Below are 16,658 nucleotides of genomic sequence, written 5' to 3'. Positions count from 1 at the left end.
CTGCGGTATAGGTTGCAGACGCAGCTCGGATCCCGTGTTGCTGTGGCTGTTGCACATGCCGGTGGCTACAGCTCCAATTAGACCCCTAGCCTGGGAACCTCCATATGCTACGGGAGCCGCCCTAGAAAAGGCAAAAAGAGAAAAAAAAAACAAAAATTCCTGGCATGTGATGCAGCCTATGTTCACTGCAGCACTGTTCACAACAGCCAAGACCATGAAAGCAAATTAAATATCCACTGACAGAGGAATGGATAAGGAAGATGTGGTTCATCTACACCATGGAATACTACTCAGCCATGAAAAAGAGTGAAATAATGCCATTTGCAGCAAGATGAATGGCCAGAGATGGTCAGACTAAATGAAGTCAGAGGGAGAAATACAAACACTACATGATATCACTTATATGTGGAATCTAAACTATAGCACAGATGAACCTGTCTACAGAAGAGAAACAGTCTCACACATGTGGAGAACAGACTGGTGGTTGACAAGGTGGAGGGGGAGGGAGTGGGATAGTCGGGGCATTTGGGGTTCGTAGACGCAAACTAGGACACTGAGAATGGATCGGCAATGAGGTCCTGCTGTACCGCACAGGAGACTCTATCCATCTCCTGGGATAGACCAGGATGGAAGAGAATCTGAGAAAGGGAATGTATGTATATGTAGGACTGGATCACTTTGCTGGACAGCAGAAATTGGTACAACATTGCAGATCAACTATACTTTAGTGAAAATGTTTTTAAATTGAAAAATTTTTAAAATAAAAAGTACACAGCTTAATCAAGAAAAAAGAAACTAATACAAAGAATGTGTATATATACATAAATAATATGAAGTAAATATATCTATTTGAGAGGCTGAGTCACTTTGCTGGACAGCAGAAATTGGCACAACATTGTAAGTCAATTTCTTTCTTTCTTTCTTTCTTTCTTTCTTCCTTCATTCCTTCCTTCCTTCCTTCCTTCCTTCCTTCCTTACTTTTAGGGCCGCACCTGAGGCATATGGAAGTTCCCAGCCTAGGGGTTGAGTCGGAGCTACAGCTGCAGGTCTACACCACAGCCACAGCACTGCAGGATCCAAACAGCATCTGAGACCTACACCACAGCTCAAAGCAACACCAGAACCCTGATGCACTGAGCAAGGCCAGGGATCGAACCCATAACCTCACGGATAGTAGTCAGGTTTGTTTCTGCCGTGCCGCAGTGGGAACTCCCTCAACTATACTTTAAAAAGTCAAAAACATACCAATAAAATCATGAGCATGTGCCAATCAATGCAATAGAACCCTGCACAGCCGGCTCCAGGCTAAGCCCAGGCACAGCCGCCTGGCTCCCAGAGCACCTTCCTAAACCTGCCATGCCTTCCAGCACGTCTGGCAGCTGCCGCTTCTCCCCACCTGGTTCCCCAGGTCCTCCAGCAGCTTCGTCACCGCCGTCGCCACACCGGCGTCTCCTCGTTTATAGTCAGTGGTAGATGTTCCCCAACTGTCTGCTGAGAGGTCTCTGGGACGTCTGGATTTTCATCTCAACGAGGTTTTAGGGTTTTAGGTTCACAGCTTCCTTGGAAGGAAACCATCTACCCTCTATCAGCAGCCATACGACACGTGATCAATAACAAGGCAGTAAAAAAAAACCGCATTGCCTCATGATCAAGCCTGTTAATCCTTGAGGTTCCCTCCCACACACACCCCTTGAAACCTCGGAGAAGACTGGCTCCGGGGGACAGCGCCGGTGATGCCGCGGGGATGGCACGGAGATAGATCACAGTGCAGAGAAGAGCTGAGAGGTCTGGTTGCACAAGGAGCCCAGCGCTGTGCTTGGGCCACACGCTCGGGAGTTTCCCGTCTTTTTTCAACGTCCGCCCCCGGCGCCCCATAAAGCTGCGCTTAGGAACGAGGTGACCTACCCGAATCTCCCGCCAGGTGGCGTGGCAGGAGCAGACCACGCTGCCGCCTGCTCTTGACCGCCTTCCTTCTGCAGAGCTGGGTGCCACCCAGGCATCAGAGCCAGCCCTGCAGAGGCGCCCTTGCTGGGACAGACGACCTGGTGGCTTGATCATGAGCCCCGTCCATGACATCTCTTGGGCCGCAAGGCTGTCTCCAGCCGTTTGTGACGGGGGGAGGGCAGAGACCAGCCACAAAAGGACCAGCCACCAGAACTCATACACCTGTGAATTCACCATTGATTCATTGTCTTCATTGAGCTTCTCATCCTACCTACAGGGAAATGGCCCCTAGGAATAACCACCGGGGAGGGAGGGGCGCCACAGGCAGCTGCAGATGAAGATTCTAAGGCTTCGGGTGTGCCTGAAGGCTGATCGTCTCCCTCTGAATTGAAGCTTGTGATGCTGCACAGCCTCATCACACTTGCCAGGCAGTGTATGCGACAGGTCCTGGCCTCAGAGGCCCCTTCCATGTTCCACCCATTCCCAAAGGGAAATTGTGTCTGTACCCTGTTTCCGACAACACTTCTCCACACTCCTCTGGGGTCTCCTTCCTGCTCTATGATCAAAGACAAGCCTAAACAGCGCCTCTGGAAACATCTGAAAGGCTATGGCTTTCTGCAGACACCTAAGAAGCAACATCTCAGTTAAAACTCTTCTCTCCGGAGTTCCCATTGCCGAGCAGCGGAAATGAACCCCACTCGTATCCATGAGGATGCAGGTTCCACCCGTGGCCTCGCTCAGGGGGTTAAGGATACAGCGTTGCCGTGAGCTGTGGTGTAGGTCGAAGACGAGGCTCGGATCCTGAGTTGCTGTTTTGTGTCTGTGGGGCAGCTGTAGCTCCGATTCAGCCCCTACCCTGGAAACTTCCCTATGCCTTGGATGCGGCCCTAAAAAGCAAAGAAACAAAACAACAACAAAAAGCTGTTCTCCTATACTAATGTTGAGGAGATGATGTGGCTCATGGGGGTAGAAACCCTGGAGAAAAGAACCCCAAAAATGCGTAAATATTTAAAGGCAGCTCTTATGGGAGGGGAGCTCCTGCGATTCCATGCTGTCCTGAAGCCAGACCATCTAGAGGAATGGCTCTCGAAGTTTTTTGCTTTGAAACTTTTGTCCCTGATAAAAGATATTTGAAAACAAAAACACCAACAGAAATGGTTCTCCTGTGTAAAAAACAAGTTTTCTCTCTGCACCACGGGTTTTGAGTTTTGCCAAGAGGGTACTTTGGAAGCAGTCTTCCTACCACTTCATCTCCCGGCCCACATCTGCCAGCTGGATTTGGATCCCACAAAGCTGGGGACCCCTGGCCAGACTCTTGCCCCCAAGGGTGCACTCAGGGTGCCAATGCAGACTTAAGAACACCCCCCCACCCTTCCTACTGGGAAGTCCCAAACAGTATTTGGGACCCCTGAGGGAGGATAGCATTTGACATCCATGACAAAGTTAGGGGCCCATAAGGTTAGGGGGCTCGGAGCTTGTGCCCCGTAAACCAGGGCTTAGATGAACAGTGACAGACTTGGACCTGCAAGGCAGGGTTTGGGACCCACCCAGACTGCACTCGGAAACCTCGCCCAGGGTAGAGTCCCGGCCCCCCCTCTGGCTACATTCCCACCCTTAGCTAATAACACAGACTATACCCTCAGGACCAGACAAGACAAGCCATGGCCAAGTTTGGGGCCTCTGCAACAGACATGAAGCCCTAAGGCAGAATGTAGGACTCACAGGCACAGGCCTGGATCCCCAGGACCACAGTCGAGATACAGCATATACTTTGGACCGCTGGACTGGATTTGGAAACCCAAACGGTGTTCACAATACCCCCAGGCCAGATTCCAGACCCCAAGGCAAAGTCCAGGACCCTCAGGGCAAGGTCTAGGACCCCCTAGGGCTGCACTTGGACCCTAAGGTAGGGCCTGGGCTCCGGACTGCACTAAGGCAGAGTTCAGAACCCCCGCGACTGCACTCAGACGCCCCAAGGCAGAGTCTGGGATCCTCATAAATGCGCTTGGACTCCCAAGACAGGATCTTGAACCCAAGGGCTGCACTGGGACCCCTAAGCCAGGGTCTGGGACCCCCGAGACGTACTGAGACCCCGAAGGCAAGGTCTAGGACCCGCCGGGGCCGCCCTTGAACCCCTAAAGTAGGATGTGAGACACCCGAAACGCACTCGGGCCCTAAAGCACAGTTTAGGGCTCCCAAGGCCGCACTCGGACCCGCAAGGCAGAGTTCGGGGCTCCAATGAACAGAGCTAGACCTCCAGGGCCAGACCTCCTACGCTGCGTGGAGGCCGGAGAGAGGCGCAGGGAGGTGGTGACTGTGGGGAAGCGCCGCCAGGTATCCCGCCGGGCTCCGCTCCAGCGCTACGTGGCCTGGGAGCATAACCGCCAGCATCCAGGAGAAAAAGGAGCAAGTCCGGGGAGGCGGTGTCCGGGCCCGGGCCACTCGCACCAATCAGGCGGCGGAGAACACGTGACTCCGGCGGCCAATGGACAGCCCGCCCGGAAGCACGCCCCCGAGGCCACGCCCCGATGCGTACAGGCGCGCACGGGATGTGGGCCCTACGGGCCGCCGTCCGCCCGGGGGCCCGGCTCTCCCGCGTGGTTCGCGGCTGCGGGGCTCCAAAGGCCGCGCCGCCGCTGCCGCCCTGCCCCAAGCGCACGGTCGCCGCCTTCCGCGGGGGTGCGGGGGGCCCAGAGGGGCGAGAGGGTGGAAGGTGGAGCCCAGGTGCGAATGGCTGGAGAAGTCGGGCTGGAGAAGAGGAGGAGGAGCCAGAAGATGCGGAGGAGGAAGAGGAGGAAGAGGAGCTGCTGAGGAGGGACCCTTTGTTACCGGCGGGGACCCAGCGCGTGTTCTTGATTCACCCTGAGGTCAAGTGGGGACCCAGGAAACCACAAGGGACCCGAGGTAACTGGGAGCGCGGCCGCCGGCTGGGACGCAGGGGGGCGGGGCGCTGGAGGCTGCAGCCCATAGGGCGGAAGCGCTGGGGAGGGACTCCGAGGGCTGGCGCTCATAGGTTGGGGCCGGCGGGGGCGGGGCTCTGGGGCGGGACTCCTGGGGCTGAAGCCCAGAGGGCGGGGCGGCCGGGGGAGGGGCTCGTGGGGGCGGGGCACCGATGGCTGGCCTGTGGGGGCGGGGCGCCGAGGCTCTGCTGTAAATCCTAATTCTGGGCGGGGTCGCCGTACCTGAGCGCTCTGCCCCCCTGCGGGTCCTGGGCCCCCTCCCCTTTCAGCCGCGCCCTGGGTTATCGCTTTTCCCTGCTTCTTCCGCATCCTCCGCCGTCCCGAAAGGAAAAGCATCCAGCCAGTGACACCCGTGTGCACAGGGTCCCTTGTGTCCCAGAGTTTTGAGGCTTTTATCAGCCGCGTTTCACTCTGTGTGACTGAATACTAAGCCCAAGATTGTGTACAAAGGTGTTCACCCGCTCTTTGTAGCAGAAACCATGAACCCCGCTGAGCCCCTGCGCGGCTGTCCGCCTGGGACCGGCATCCAGCGCCCTCATCCATCAGGAACCCCATTGTCCCCACCCCAGTCGGGCTGCGGGGTAGGGACAGCAGACACACGGAGCAGGAGCCTGCCACCTGGCCTGAGTGCTGTGTTCAGAACCGAGTAGGAAGACAGACGCAGGTGGGGAGGGGGCCATCTCTTTAGAGTGGGTCTGGATGGCCTGGGAAGAGGGACCCCACAGAAAAATAGGGACAAGTGTCCAGAGAGGGCTCCCGAAGGAGCATGTCCTGGGGCCTCCTGGGACCACTGCCTGTAGGCTTTTGGGGGCTTTTAAAACCACGTCTCTCCAGTGGTGCAGGCCATGCATGGCCTCGGGTCAGCACAGGGACTCTGGGTTTAAGCAGAGCAGGGACCCACGGTGGGGGAGGGGTCGGTCACCTTAATCCTTTCCTCCCCCTCTTTTGTTAGCACTTTATTGAGCATACGATGAACCACCTAGGATGCAATTCAGTGGCATGTCGTCCATTCACAGTGCTGTGCAGCCACGACCTCTGTCTAGACTGTGTACCCTTAACAACCCTGTAGCCTTAACAGCAGGCCTCCCCCATCTCACCCCCATCCATCCCCCGGCCCCTGGAAACCAGGGGCTTTCTGTCCCTGTGGATGGTCCTGTCCTGGACATTTCACGTAAGTGGAATAGATGATACGTGGTCTTTACTGTCCAAGGAGCATGTTTTCCAGGCTTGTTTATGCTGTAGCCTGTGTCGGCCTTTTAAAAATTTTTCTTAGACTTTTTTTTTAAAGAGCAGTTTGAGTTTCACAGCAAAACTGAGAGGCAGGTACAGAGATGCCTCTTAAACGCACTCACATTTACCGCCTCCTCCCATCAACACCCTCACCCGATGGTGCATTTGTTACAGTTGATGACCCTATGGGGACATGTCACCATCACTCAGAGGCCACCGTCTATCTCGGGGCTCACTCTTGCTGTGGGTTTGGACAAGTGTACATCATGGATCCATCATTATAGTGTCACACATGGTATTTTCTCTTCCCTAAACACCCTCTGGGCTCTGCCCGTTCCCCCCCCACCCCCACAACTGTATCCACAGTTGTGTATTTTCCGGAAGGAACAGAGCTGGAATCCCAGAGTCTGCTGCCTTTTCTCGCTGGCTTCTTTCACATAGAAACACGCATTTCAGGTTCCTCCATGACTTTTCACCGTGCGATGGCTCATTTTTTTTCGGTGCTGCAATAACATTCTACTGTCTGGATGGACCACAGTTTATCCAGTCACCTACTGAAGGACATCTGGCTGCTTTCGTTTTGGCAATTAGGAGTGAAACCGCTATAAGCATCTGTGTGCAGGTTTCTGTGTGGACATAAGCTTTCATCTCCTTTGGGTACATACCAGGGAGCGTGATTGCTGGATCACATGGTAAGAGTTTATTTAGTCTTTTCAGAAATGGCCAAACCATCTTACAAAGTGGCGGCACCCTTCTCTAGTCCTCAGCAGCCCCAAACGGGAGTTCCTGTTGCTTCACACCCTCATCAGCACCTGGCGTGGCCAGGGTTCTGGATGCCAGCCATTCTCCGAGTTGTGTAGTGATGTCTCATGGCTGTTTTAGTTTGCATTTCGCCGATGACACGTAACATGGAGCATTTTTCCATATGTTGAGCAGGCTTTAGTGACATGGAGCCAAGGCCTGGGCGCCTTCTGTGGTCCTAGGCTCAGGACTCAGTCTCTCATGGAGCCTGTGCCCCTGGACTGGGGTCTCCACACATGCTTCTCTGTTTTCATTCCCACTGATGGATACCTAGGGGCAGGTGGTGGGATCCCCTGTGTTGTTTTGACCAGACCCCCAGGCAGGCAGCCATGGGAGCGACCAGAAGAGGCAGGGACAGCAGTAGGGATTCACGATGGGGCCGGCACGCAGCCCCTGGGGTCGCCTGAGTGTTTGCTGATGGGCCAGACCCCGCGCAAGCAGGTGGAGGTGAGGTGTGGCCGCGGGTCCCTGGGGAGGCGTCCGAGAAGACTGGTTCTCATGGCCCAGGGGTGGGGACCCCGCCTCACATAGCTCCAAGGGTGAGGACACTGCCCTGAGGATGGGTGACCCCCTCCTCCCATGGCCCAGAGCACAGAGGACTCTGCTCTGTGGCCTTGGCCCCCATCAGCCTTGTCTCAACAGCCTCTTCTTACCTGTGTCCTCACTATGCCTTGAAGAGGGTCGGGTGACCCCAGAGACAGCAGCACCAAGGGTCCCAGGAGTGAGGACCATGAAGCAGGAGGCGCCATGAACCGGCTGTTTCTCTGAGCTTCTGTGCAAAGGCAGGGCTCATGGCACTTATTCCATGTGTAACCAGGGAGTTCCCATGTGGCAGGGGTTAAAGATCTGGCATTGTCACTGTAGCAGCTCCCGAACTTCCATATACTGGGGACACAGCCAAAAAAAAAAGCCACTCAGAACCAGGGAACAAACCAGGGTCCTCGCAGAGCCATCCACCAGCCCTCAGGTCCCTCGAGACCTGCAGCCACCCTGTCCACCCCCATCAGGGCTCAGAGGACTCATGGGCACCCTGCCCTGCCTGCCCGCCGACAGTCTGCCCAGAAGGATGGAGCTGCGTTTACAACAAATGCTGATTCAGGTGCTTTCCTGGCACCATTGTGTAGGCAGCACCATTCCAGCCTTGGGCATGTGGCCAGGGGCACCTGGCAGGACAGGACAAGGCCTGGGCTGACTTGGCCAGAAATTGACCTCACACTGGCCTGTCTCTCCCCACAGCTGAGTGGCAGGTGGCAGAGGCCCAGGCACTGGTGCGCACGCTGGATGGCTGGTCAGTGGTGGACACGGCAGTGGTACCCACCAAGACCCCAGACAGGAGGCTCATCTTCGGCAAAGGGACCCTGGAGCACCTGACGGGTGGGTCCAGCGCACGTGTTCCCGCCCCCTCCTGGAAACAGAGCAAGCATGGCTGTCCCTCTGGGCCTCATGGCAACTTGAGCCAGACATAGAAGGCCACCAGGTCTGCGTCAGAATTCAGGAGAGGCCCCGAGAGTCAGGATCTTGAGAGAATTGGGCGCGTGTCAGCTGTGCAGCCCAGCCCACCACCCGCTCTCAGGGCCCAGGGACTGCGCCCCACACCGCTGCCTGGCTCACAGCTCAGAGCAGGAGACGCGCGGGGGAGGGTGCTTAGCGCCCGGGTTTTACCCCGAGTTTAAAAGGTGCTCAGGCTCACGGGATCCCCATGCGTGAGACCTGTGCCCCTGAAGGTGGACGCGGGCCTCCCCATGGACCCAACCCGCACTCGCCAAATACGGCACCCAGAGAGTCATGCCCGGGGAACACTGCCAAATAAAGTGCAGGTCCATCCCCGGACAGACATCACGAGTCTGATGGGCGTCCTCTTTCCTTAGAGAAAATCAGGGGGTCCCGGGAAGTCTCCGCTGTCTTCCTGAACGTGGAGAGGATGGCCACGCCCACCAAGGTAGGGGGGGTGGACGCTGGCTCCCCTCCCCCACCCGGTCAGCCCCCTGCTGTGAGGACACAGCCGTCACGCCTTCCTCTTCTAGAAAGAACTGGAAGCCACCTGGGGCGTGCAGGTGTTCGACCGATTCACCGTGGTTCTGCACATCTTCCGCTGCAATGCGCGCACCAAGGAGGCACGGCTGCAGGTGGCGCTGGCCGAGCTCCCGCTGCTCAGGTGCCTGCAGAGCGCCGCTCTGGCGGAAGGACCCCTTGTTTTCATATATCTAGACTCTTGCCAGATGTGAGGGCGGCATGTGGACCCCGAGCTTGTGGTGGGCGGGGCCGAGCAGCAGTCTGCTGGGGTGGGTCCTCCACGAGGAATGTCGCCCAGCTCCGCACCCTGGATCCCCTAACAGTGGAGGCTTCCGCAGGAGGAAGGCCCCCAGTGAGCCTGTTCTCTCTGTCCAGACACACCTCCCCCACCCCGGGCTGCATCCTCTGCCCCGTGTCTGATGCTGGAAGCGCATGTGCACATCTACTGAGCCCACCCTTATCCACGCCAGGTCCCACCTGAAAAGTGATATTGGCCACCTGGACGGACGAGGAGGGGGCTCTCGCTACATCATGGGGTCAGGTAATGCGATGGAGGTCTCCTCAGCGGGCACTTGGAACGGGGTTGTCATGGCTGCCCCTAAAAAGGGCGCAGTGTCCCAGAAAGGCCCTAACGGGGCCAGGGCTGCCCATGGGCCTCATCTGTGGTCATGTTCTGACAAAGCAGGGCATTAGGGTGCTTCCTAGGGTGGCAGTAAGAAAGGAATGCGAACCAGCGCCTTAAAACCACATACCTTCATCCCCTGGTAGCCTTGGAGACCAGGCATCTGAGGTCAGGGGTCAAGGCAGTGTGTAGTAAGGCTGCCGGCCGCCAGGCAGAGCTGTCTTGGAACAGGTGTCAGGCTGTGGCTGCTGTGCGAGTAGGCTTCCCACCCCCAGAGCCAGCCGGTCCATATCCCCCTCTGTGGCGTGGGGTGGGTTCGAGGGGGAAGCCTGCTGGGGCTCGGGCCTCTTTGCTCCCGTGTCTGCTCACTGACTTGCCGTCTTGGATGTTTGCAGGGGAGTCTTCCTTGCAGGTGCAGCAGCGTCTCCTCAAGGACAAGGAGGTGAGGATTCGGCGCGCGCTGGAGAGGCTGCGGGGGAAGAGGCTGCTCCTGGGGAGGCAGCGGAGGCGGCGGGAGTTCCCCGTGATCTCTGTGGTCGGATACACAAACTGTGGTGAGCGGTGGGGCCCCCAGGTATTTTAGGGGAATCCACCTGCAGAGCCAACGACACCCAGGTTTCGCTGAGGCTCCTGGATAGTGGGAAAGACTGGGTGTGTGCCTGTCTCCGGCCGTCGCAGGGGCCACGGCTGGAGCCCAGCCTGTCTGCTGAGGGCAGGGCGGGGGGGGGGCGGTGGGGGCTGACGCCCCTCTTAGCGGATGCCCTCCAAATGCTGAGAAAGAGGGAATTGGATGTTTTTCGTTTTCAAGTCCATGTGCAAAAGAGACTTCATCTTAAAGGAATCCAAAAATTCTGATTTTACAAAGTAAAACTTAACAGTGTGTTTTAAGGTCCGTCTTTAGGAGCATATTGAGAAAGCTGTGGGCACGTGACAGAGCTCAGGTGTCCTTTAGGGTCCCAAAGCCCTGAAGTCACAGGGCCCTGAACGCAGTAGGAAGCACCTGGTCCCTCAGTGGGAAGCACCAGGGTATGACCTCGCACGTGCCAGGAAACCCAGCACCTTCTGGCGGAGTCGCTCAGAGGGTGGGAGAGGGTGTGGGGGCCGCCTCTCTGTTTCTGAGATTCCCAGGGAGCGGCCTGCGGGTCCCGACACCCGCTGCTGGGGATTCGGGGTCGCCGGCTGAGCCGAGAGCGTCTAGGCTGAGCTGACCTACCTGGTCCCTCCAGGGCAGGGACAGTCAGCACCTTCCGTGGACTTGGGGCAGGGCTTGGTACCCAGAGCTCACCAGTGGGTCATCCTCGACCGGATGGCTGTGACCCTGAACTTGGGGTCAGCTGGGGAGAGCGTCCACCTTGCCAGGAAAGGCCGTGGAGGGGCCACCTCAGAACACAGTCGTGTCTGTCTACACCCTCCCCCTGTCTACACAGACATCCACCCCACCTCACACGGATCCCCTGTCTACACAGACACCTGCCCCATGTCACACACACACTCTGCACCCACCCGACCCCAGCACCCCCTGTCTACACAGACACCCACGCCACACTCACACACCATACCTTCCCTCTGTCTGTGCCCACCTCATACACACGTCCCTACTGTCTACACCACCACCCTCGCCTACACAGGTGCCTGTGCCCCTGGCTCTGGTCCCTCTCTCCTGGAAGCCTAGACAGCGGCAGCTGTGTCCTCATGCGCCTGAGCATGGCATCGCCAGGGTCCTGCAGAGCCCGCTGGGCTCAAAGACCCTCCCCCTGGCCCAGCCTCCAGCGGCCTGTGGTCAGCGATCCCGTCGCTGCAAGGTCACAGTGGATGGTGGGGACATGGGCACCCTCCTCTTGTGACCCACTTGCAGGAAAAACCACGCTGATCAAGGCCCTGACGGGGGACGCCGCCGTCCAGCCCCGGGATCAGCTCTTTGCCACACTGGACGTCACGGCCCACGCGGGGTCGCTGCCCTCCCGCATGGCTGTCATCTACATGGACACCATCGGCTTCCTGTCCCAGCTGCCCCACAGCCTGATCGAGTCCTTCTCGGCCACTCTGGAGGACGTGGCCCATTCGGTGAGCAGGGTGGGGCCAGGGCCCAGTCATTTCAAATACCAGCCAGCAGGGGCCTGGCGCCCTCATCACCACACCACACGGGATGGGGGGGGGGTCCTCTCATCGCCACACCACACGGTGGGAGGGCCTGGTCCAGTCAACACAGTCCATGGGGTCCCGGTCCCCTCACAGGTGCCATCACACGGGCTGAGTCCTCCTCAACCACTCCAGGGAGCAGACGTCTGCTCTTTTCTAAAGTAAATGCCAACCAAAAGGAGTTCCCTTTTGGGATGTTGGGGGCCCTGGACAGAGGCATGAAGGAGAGACAGTGACCCCTACAGAATCTGGGGTTTCGTCAGCAGACAGGGACTCGGGTGTCCCTGACGCTCCAGCACCTTAGAGGCCACAGTAGCCCAAGCACAGGCTTAGGTCCTTGCTCCGTTCTGAAATCCTACAACTTCTGAAATGAAACGTTAAGGAAAAGTTAGGTTCCTCTCAAAAAAGAACCCGGAAGTGAGTCCCCACATCTTACAGGCCACCTTCTTTCCAGGCAGAATTGCCCTGGGCTGTTATTTCCTCCTTTTCTGTATTTTCCAAATGTTGCATAAGAACTACACATAAAGCACAAGATAAGGAGAAACACCTTCTTTAAAACGGGAACCTGAAGGTTTCACAGAAACATGCAACAGCCCAGAGCGCTGACCGAAGCCCCTGTCGGGGGCTGGGTGCTGGTAACTGGCTGCGCCCAGGTGCAGCCGGTACCCGTGGGGCAGGAGGTGGGGTGGGCTTGAGGGCCCCTCGGTCCAGGTGCACCGGGAGCGGCCTGCCCAGGGCGGATCCCCAGCAACGGGGCAGGGCCTCAGTCCCCTGCAGGCCAGCTCTGCGGTCTCAGCCACACACCCCGCACCGGCCCCACGCCGGCTCCACCCCATCCGGTTGAGCGGTGCCCTAAGAGCCCGGTCCCCCACCTGGCGGGCCCTCCTGGGTGGGGGCGGGCGTCGCCGACCCCAAGCCCCCTGACCGCCCGACCACCTGGTCCCAGGATCTGATCGTCCATGTGCGAGACGTGAGCCACCCCGAGACGGAGCTGCAGAAGGACAGCGTCCTGTCCGCCCTGCGGGGCCTGCGCCTGCCGGCCGTGCTCCTGGACAACGTCCTGGAGGTTCACAACAAAGTGGACCTGGTGCCCGGGTGAGCGCCCCGCCGCCTGCTGCCCCACGTCGCCAGGGCCCGAGAGCCCCTTCCTGCTCCCGGGCGTGTCCCCCCGCACCCGCTGCCGGTCAGAGCCGTAACCCAGGGTCCGCCCCAGCGGAGCACGCGTTCGGGGCTGGCGTGTTCGACCCCTTCACCCCGCACCCCGGCCGGGAACGCGCGTCTCTTCACATTGCCCCCTTTTACCTCCTGGCGGGGCCAGGTCCTCACCGGGTGGGGGACTGTGGACCCAGGCCCGGGTCCCCCTCTGAGCCGGGTCTGCCCCTGCCCCCCACCCCCATCCCCAGGTACAAACCCATGGGACCGCACGCTGTGGCCGTGTCCGCCCTCCTGGGGCTCGGGCTGGAGGAGCTGAAAGCCAGGCTGGAGGATGCGGTGCTGACAGCCACGGGGAGGCGGGTCCTCACCCTCCGCGTGCGGCTGGCGGGGGCGCAGCTGAGGTGCGTGGGGGGCGCGGGGGAGGGGCTGGGGCGAGGGGGTGGCGGGGGAGCGGCGACGCGGCCAATCCCGTTTAACCGCCACGTGTGAGCCGGTGGCCACGCTCATCCACGCGCCTTGTCCACATCCGAGCTGTCGGCTCAGCCCTGGCTCGGGGCTCCTTTGGGGGTACCTGTTCTCATTACACGTGTCTTCCTCCCAGCTGGCTGCATAAGGAGGCCACGGTGCAGGCGGTGGATGTGATGCCCGAGGCTGGAGCGGCCGACGTCAAGGTCATCATAAGCCACTCGGCATACGGCAGGTTCCGGAAGCTCTTCCCCGAGTGAAAGACACGCAAGGGCCTGGGCTGGACTGCGCGTTATAGCCTCCAGGAGAAGCAGGCGCTGTGTGGGGGCCTCCCTCCCTGTACCCCTTCACCTGGCAGGGGGCTCGTGGGACTCCGAGTGGGATTCGGCCTTCCTGGTGGGACTCTGAGGGCTCCTGTCAACTGTTAGGGCATCTGAAGAGCGATTCCCTTACAGGATGACTGAGCCTCGAGACCCTAAAAATTCTGCATGTGTGTTTGTAAACCAGCCTTTCTGATTGTTCAGCAAAGCCCTGTGAACAGTGGCCATGAGGGAGGCAGGTGGACTCCTCCATCGTGTTGGCTGGTGGCTTATTCAGCAAATGCGCTGTGTGTCCACAAGGTCACGGCGGCCAGGCTTTGCCCTGTCCTGTGGTAGCGGCAGGGGTGTAATTAACAGGACAGCCCAGCAGGCGGAAGAGTCTCCCCCTTTGCAGGGCCAGAGAGACGAACCCATCACGCCAAGGGAAATACAAGTTCAGGCTTCTTGTCCACAAGCAGGAAGTCACGTCTTGGAGCCCAGCTTCCAAGAAGACCCCTTGGGGACCCCTTCCTAACATCTGAGAGGCTCCAGGGCTCCCAGACTGCTGGCACCCTGGTGGGTGGGGAGGATCCTGCTCGGTCGTTTGCCAGGCATGGTTGCCCCCACGTGCCCTCAAGTCCCCCAGGGCTCCCTCAGCGTCCTCTCAGCCTGGTCCCTGTGCCTGGCCACCCACCTCCTCCCAGGTCCACCCCTCCAATTCCTCCCCATCTACAATATGTGAGGGCGGGCTGTGGGGGTCGGTTATGGCCTCTGGTCCCCTCCTCTCCTGGTACCCCCTCCCACTGCCCAGCTCCTCCCCACCCCCAGCCCCAGAAGCCCCACCCAAGGACTGGGGGGAGCAGGGCCAGACAGCCTCTGCTGGAGCTTATCCTGCAGGCCCGGGAGGGAAGGATAAGGTGGGGCCTGGGGGAAGGGAGGGCCTCAGGGAGCCCAGATTTCATGGGACCCCAGAGAGAGGGTTCAGGCTCCCAGTGGGTGAGAACAGGTATAAGACCCTGCCCCAGATTCGCACAAGACCCTCCATCTGTGGACAGGGTCTCCCCTCCCAGTTGGGGTCCACTGGGTCCAGAGATGCTGGGGGCTCTGAGGACAGGCCCAGGTGGATGGACAGGACACAGGACGCTCCTGTTAGAGGAAGGGGGTTGGGCCAGGCAGCCCCTGGGGCGCCCCATCACATATCTGATGGGGAGGTGGCCTCAAGATGGTTTTGAGGGTTGAGAGCCTCCATCGTGTTGGCCGGTGGCTTATTCAGCAGATGCACTTGGGCTCACACACTGGCTGAGAAGAGGTGAATGTGTGTGGCCAGCCCCACTTCACGGGTGGCAGCCTGAGCACGTGGCCTGGAAGCTGCCCCGCTAGCAACATCCTTCTGCCAGAACTCCCTCCTCGAATACGGAAGGCTCAAAAATTCATCTTCAGCACAGATGCAGGACCTCTGCTTCATGTCCCCGTGGGAAGCTAAAACTATAAAGCAAAAATAAACAGGAGGATGGAGGCGTGACTTGGTTTTTTTTTAAACTCACTATGACCTGGGCAAGTGCTCCATCAGCATTGAATTGCTTCCTGTGTGGCACCACAAAAGCCGCCACGACTTTCTAGTTGTTTGCGTGGCCACAGAAAATCCACAAACGGGAGTTCCCATTGTGGCTCGGCGGGGTACAAACCTGACTGGTATCCATGAGGATGCGGGTTTGGTCCCTGGCCTTGTTGAGTGAGTTAAGATCCGGCATTGCCTTGAGCCCTGCAGCAGGTCACCCACGCGGCTTGGATCCTGCATTGCTGTGACTGTGGTGCAGGCCGGCAGCTGAGCCACAGACAAGAAGTTCCCCGATGATTAAGGGTTTGGCCTTGCTGCTGCAGCAGCTTAGTTGCTGCTGTTGTGGATTCAGGCCCTGGCTGGTGGACTTCCACTTGCTGCAGCCATGTCCAAAAATAAAAGTAAACCCAATTTAAAAGAAAGCAAGCAAATATTTATTTTAAAAAATGCCACAAACACAACTGACTTTAAGGTCTTTTAATCATTCTCCAGAATTAAATGATCCACATTGACCCGTTCCGGACACAAGTGTGAGGTTCAGCGGGAGCCACTGGCCAGGGCAGCCGTCAACACCCACCCTTGCCTCTGTTGCTCCCCTGCACCAGCTCCACACGCCAGCCGCAAGCTCAGCAAAGCTCAGGCCAGGGTAGCCCCTGGGGTGGCCTGTGAGTTTCTTTCTGGATTTCAGGTGCCTTCACTCAAAGCAGAAGCAGGTTTTCTTAAGGAAAAGGGCTGATGGGGTCCCAAAGAGTATGTCTTCCAATGTGGATTAAATGGTCATTTTCAAGACTATCCTAAGAACCTGATCCCTTTACAGGAAGAATGTTCCAGAACATGAGCCACACAAGGACACACACACACACACGCCCCGGCCTCCAGGTCTCTCTAAAGCCGGACATTCCATTAAAAGCCCAGTTGGGGTCTCTCCTTTGGCTGAGGCGCAGGCAAAAGAATATGCTTTCACAACCTCTGAGTTTGGGAAACTCCTGCTCATTGCGGGAAGAGAGCAGAGGCCTCGTGGACGATGGCCAGCCTCCCTCAGGACCGGAGTCAACACCAGGTCTCATTGTTCCACGGGGTTTTAACTTACGGAGGTGCCTGAGCCAACCCAGAGCAGCAGAAAGCTGCACAGCAGTATGTTCCGTGCCCAGGAGCCAGGCCGCCGTGCAGGGCCACCGGGGAGCCTGTGTGGGGCGGGAGGACGATGCCCGAGGCCATGGACTGTGCACAGCAGGGGCAGGGTGGGCCACGCAGCACTGGACCCTCTGATTGGTTCTGGGGCTCTGGGCTGCCGAGACGGCCACTGGGCTTCTGGACCTGGCACTGGGTGTTGGGGCGGGGGCGGTGAACCAGCCTGGTGTGTGAGCCCTGGACAGCAGGGTAGTGGGTGCCCATGGGCCAGAGGACCCCCAAGTTGGTGGATTTATCCTCAGGGTCAGCGAGCACCCTGGGGCAGCCCCCCTGGGTCTACA

The 16,658-nt window shown here is 58.5% G+C and overlaps 1 protein-coding gene across 1 annotated transcript; it reads left to right on the top strand.

Moving 5' to 3' along the window:
• Positions 1-4,481: 4,481 nt before the first annotated feature.
• On the top strand, positions 4,482-15,150 carry LOC110258925 (putative GTP-binding protein 6). Its single transcript, XM_021082210.1, has 10 exons — positions 4,482-4,848; positions 8,172-8,309; positions 8,804-8,874; positions 8,960-9,090; positions 9,419-9,489; positions 9,966-10,124; positions 11,426-11,634; positions 12,656-12,804; positions 13,113-13,265; positions 13,466-15,150. The coding sequence occupies exons 1-10, from the start codon at positions 4,494-4,496 to the stop codon at positions 13,587-13,589; spliced, it is 1,560 nt and encodes a 519-aa protein (XP_020937869.1). The 5' UTR covers positions 4,482-4,493; the 3' UTR covers positions 13,590-15,150.
• The last annotated feature ends 1,508 nt before the right edge of the window (positions 15,151-16,658 follow it).

Source organism: Sus scrofa, unplaced genomic scaffold (genome assembly GCF_000003025.6).
Source record: "Sus scrofa isolate TJ Tabasco breed Duroc unplaced genomic scaffold, Sscrofa11.1 Contig58, whole genome shotgun sequence".
Lineage (NCBI taxonomy): Eukaryota > Metazoa > Chordata > Mammalia > Artiodactyla > Suidae > Sus > Sus scrofa.
Note: the sequence above shows the minus strand (reverse complement) of the source record. Positions and strands in the feature narration are given on the sequence as shown.

Coding starts and splice junctions, on each gene's coding strand:
- LOC110258925 (XM_021082210.1), top strand. CDS start 4,494: ATGTGGGCCCTACGGGCCGCCGTCCGCCCGGGGGCCCGGCTCTCCCGC. Junction 4,849..8,171: donor GAAACCACAAGGGACCCGAG/GTAACTGGGAGC, acceptor CTCTCCCCACAG/CTGAGTGGCAGGTGGCAGAG. Junction 12,805..13,112: donor AAAGTGGACCTGGTGCCCGG/GTGAGCGCCCCG, acceptor CCCCATCCCCAG/GTACAAACCCATGGGACCGC.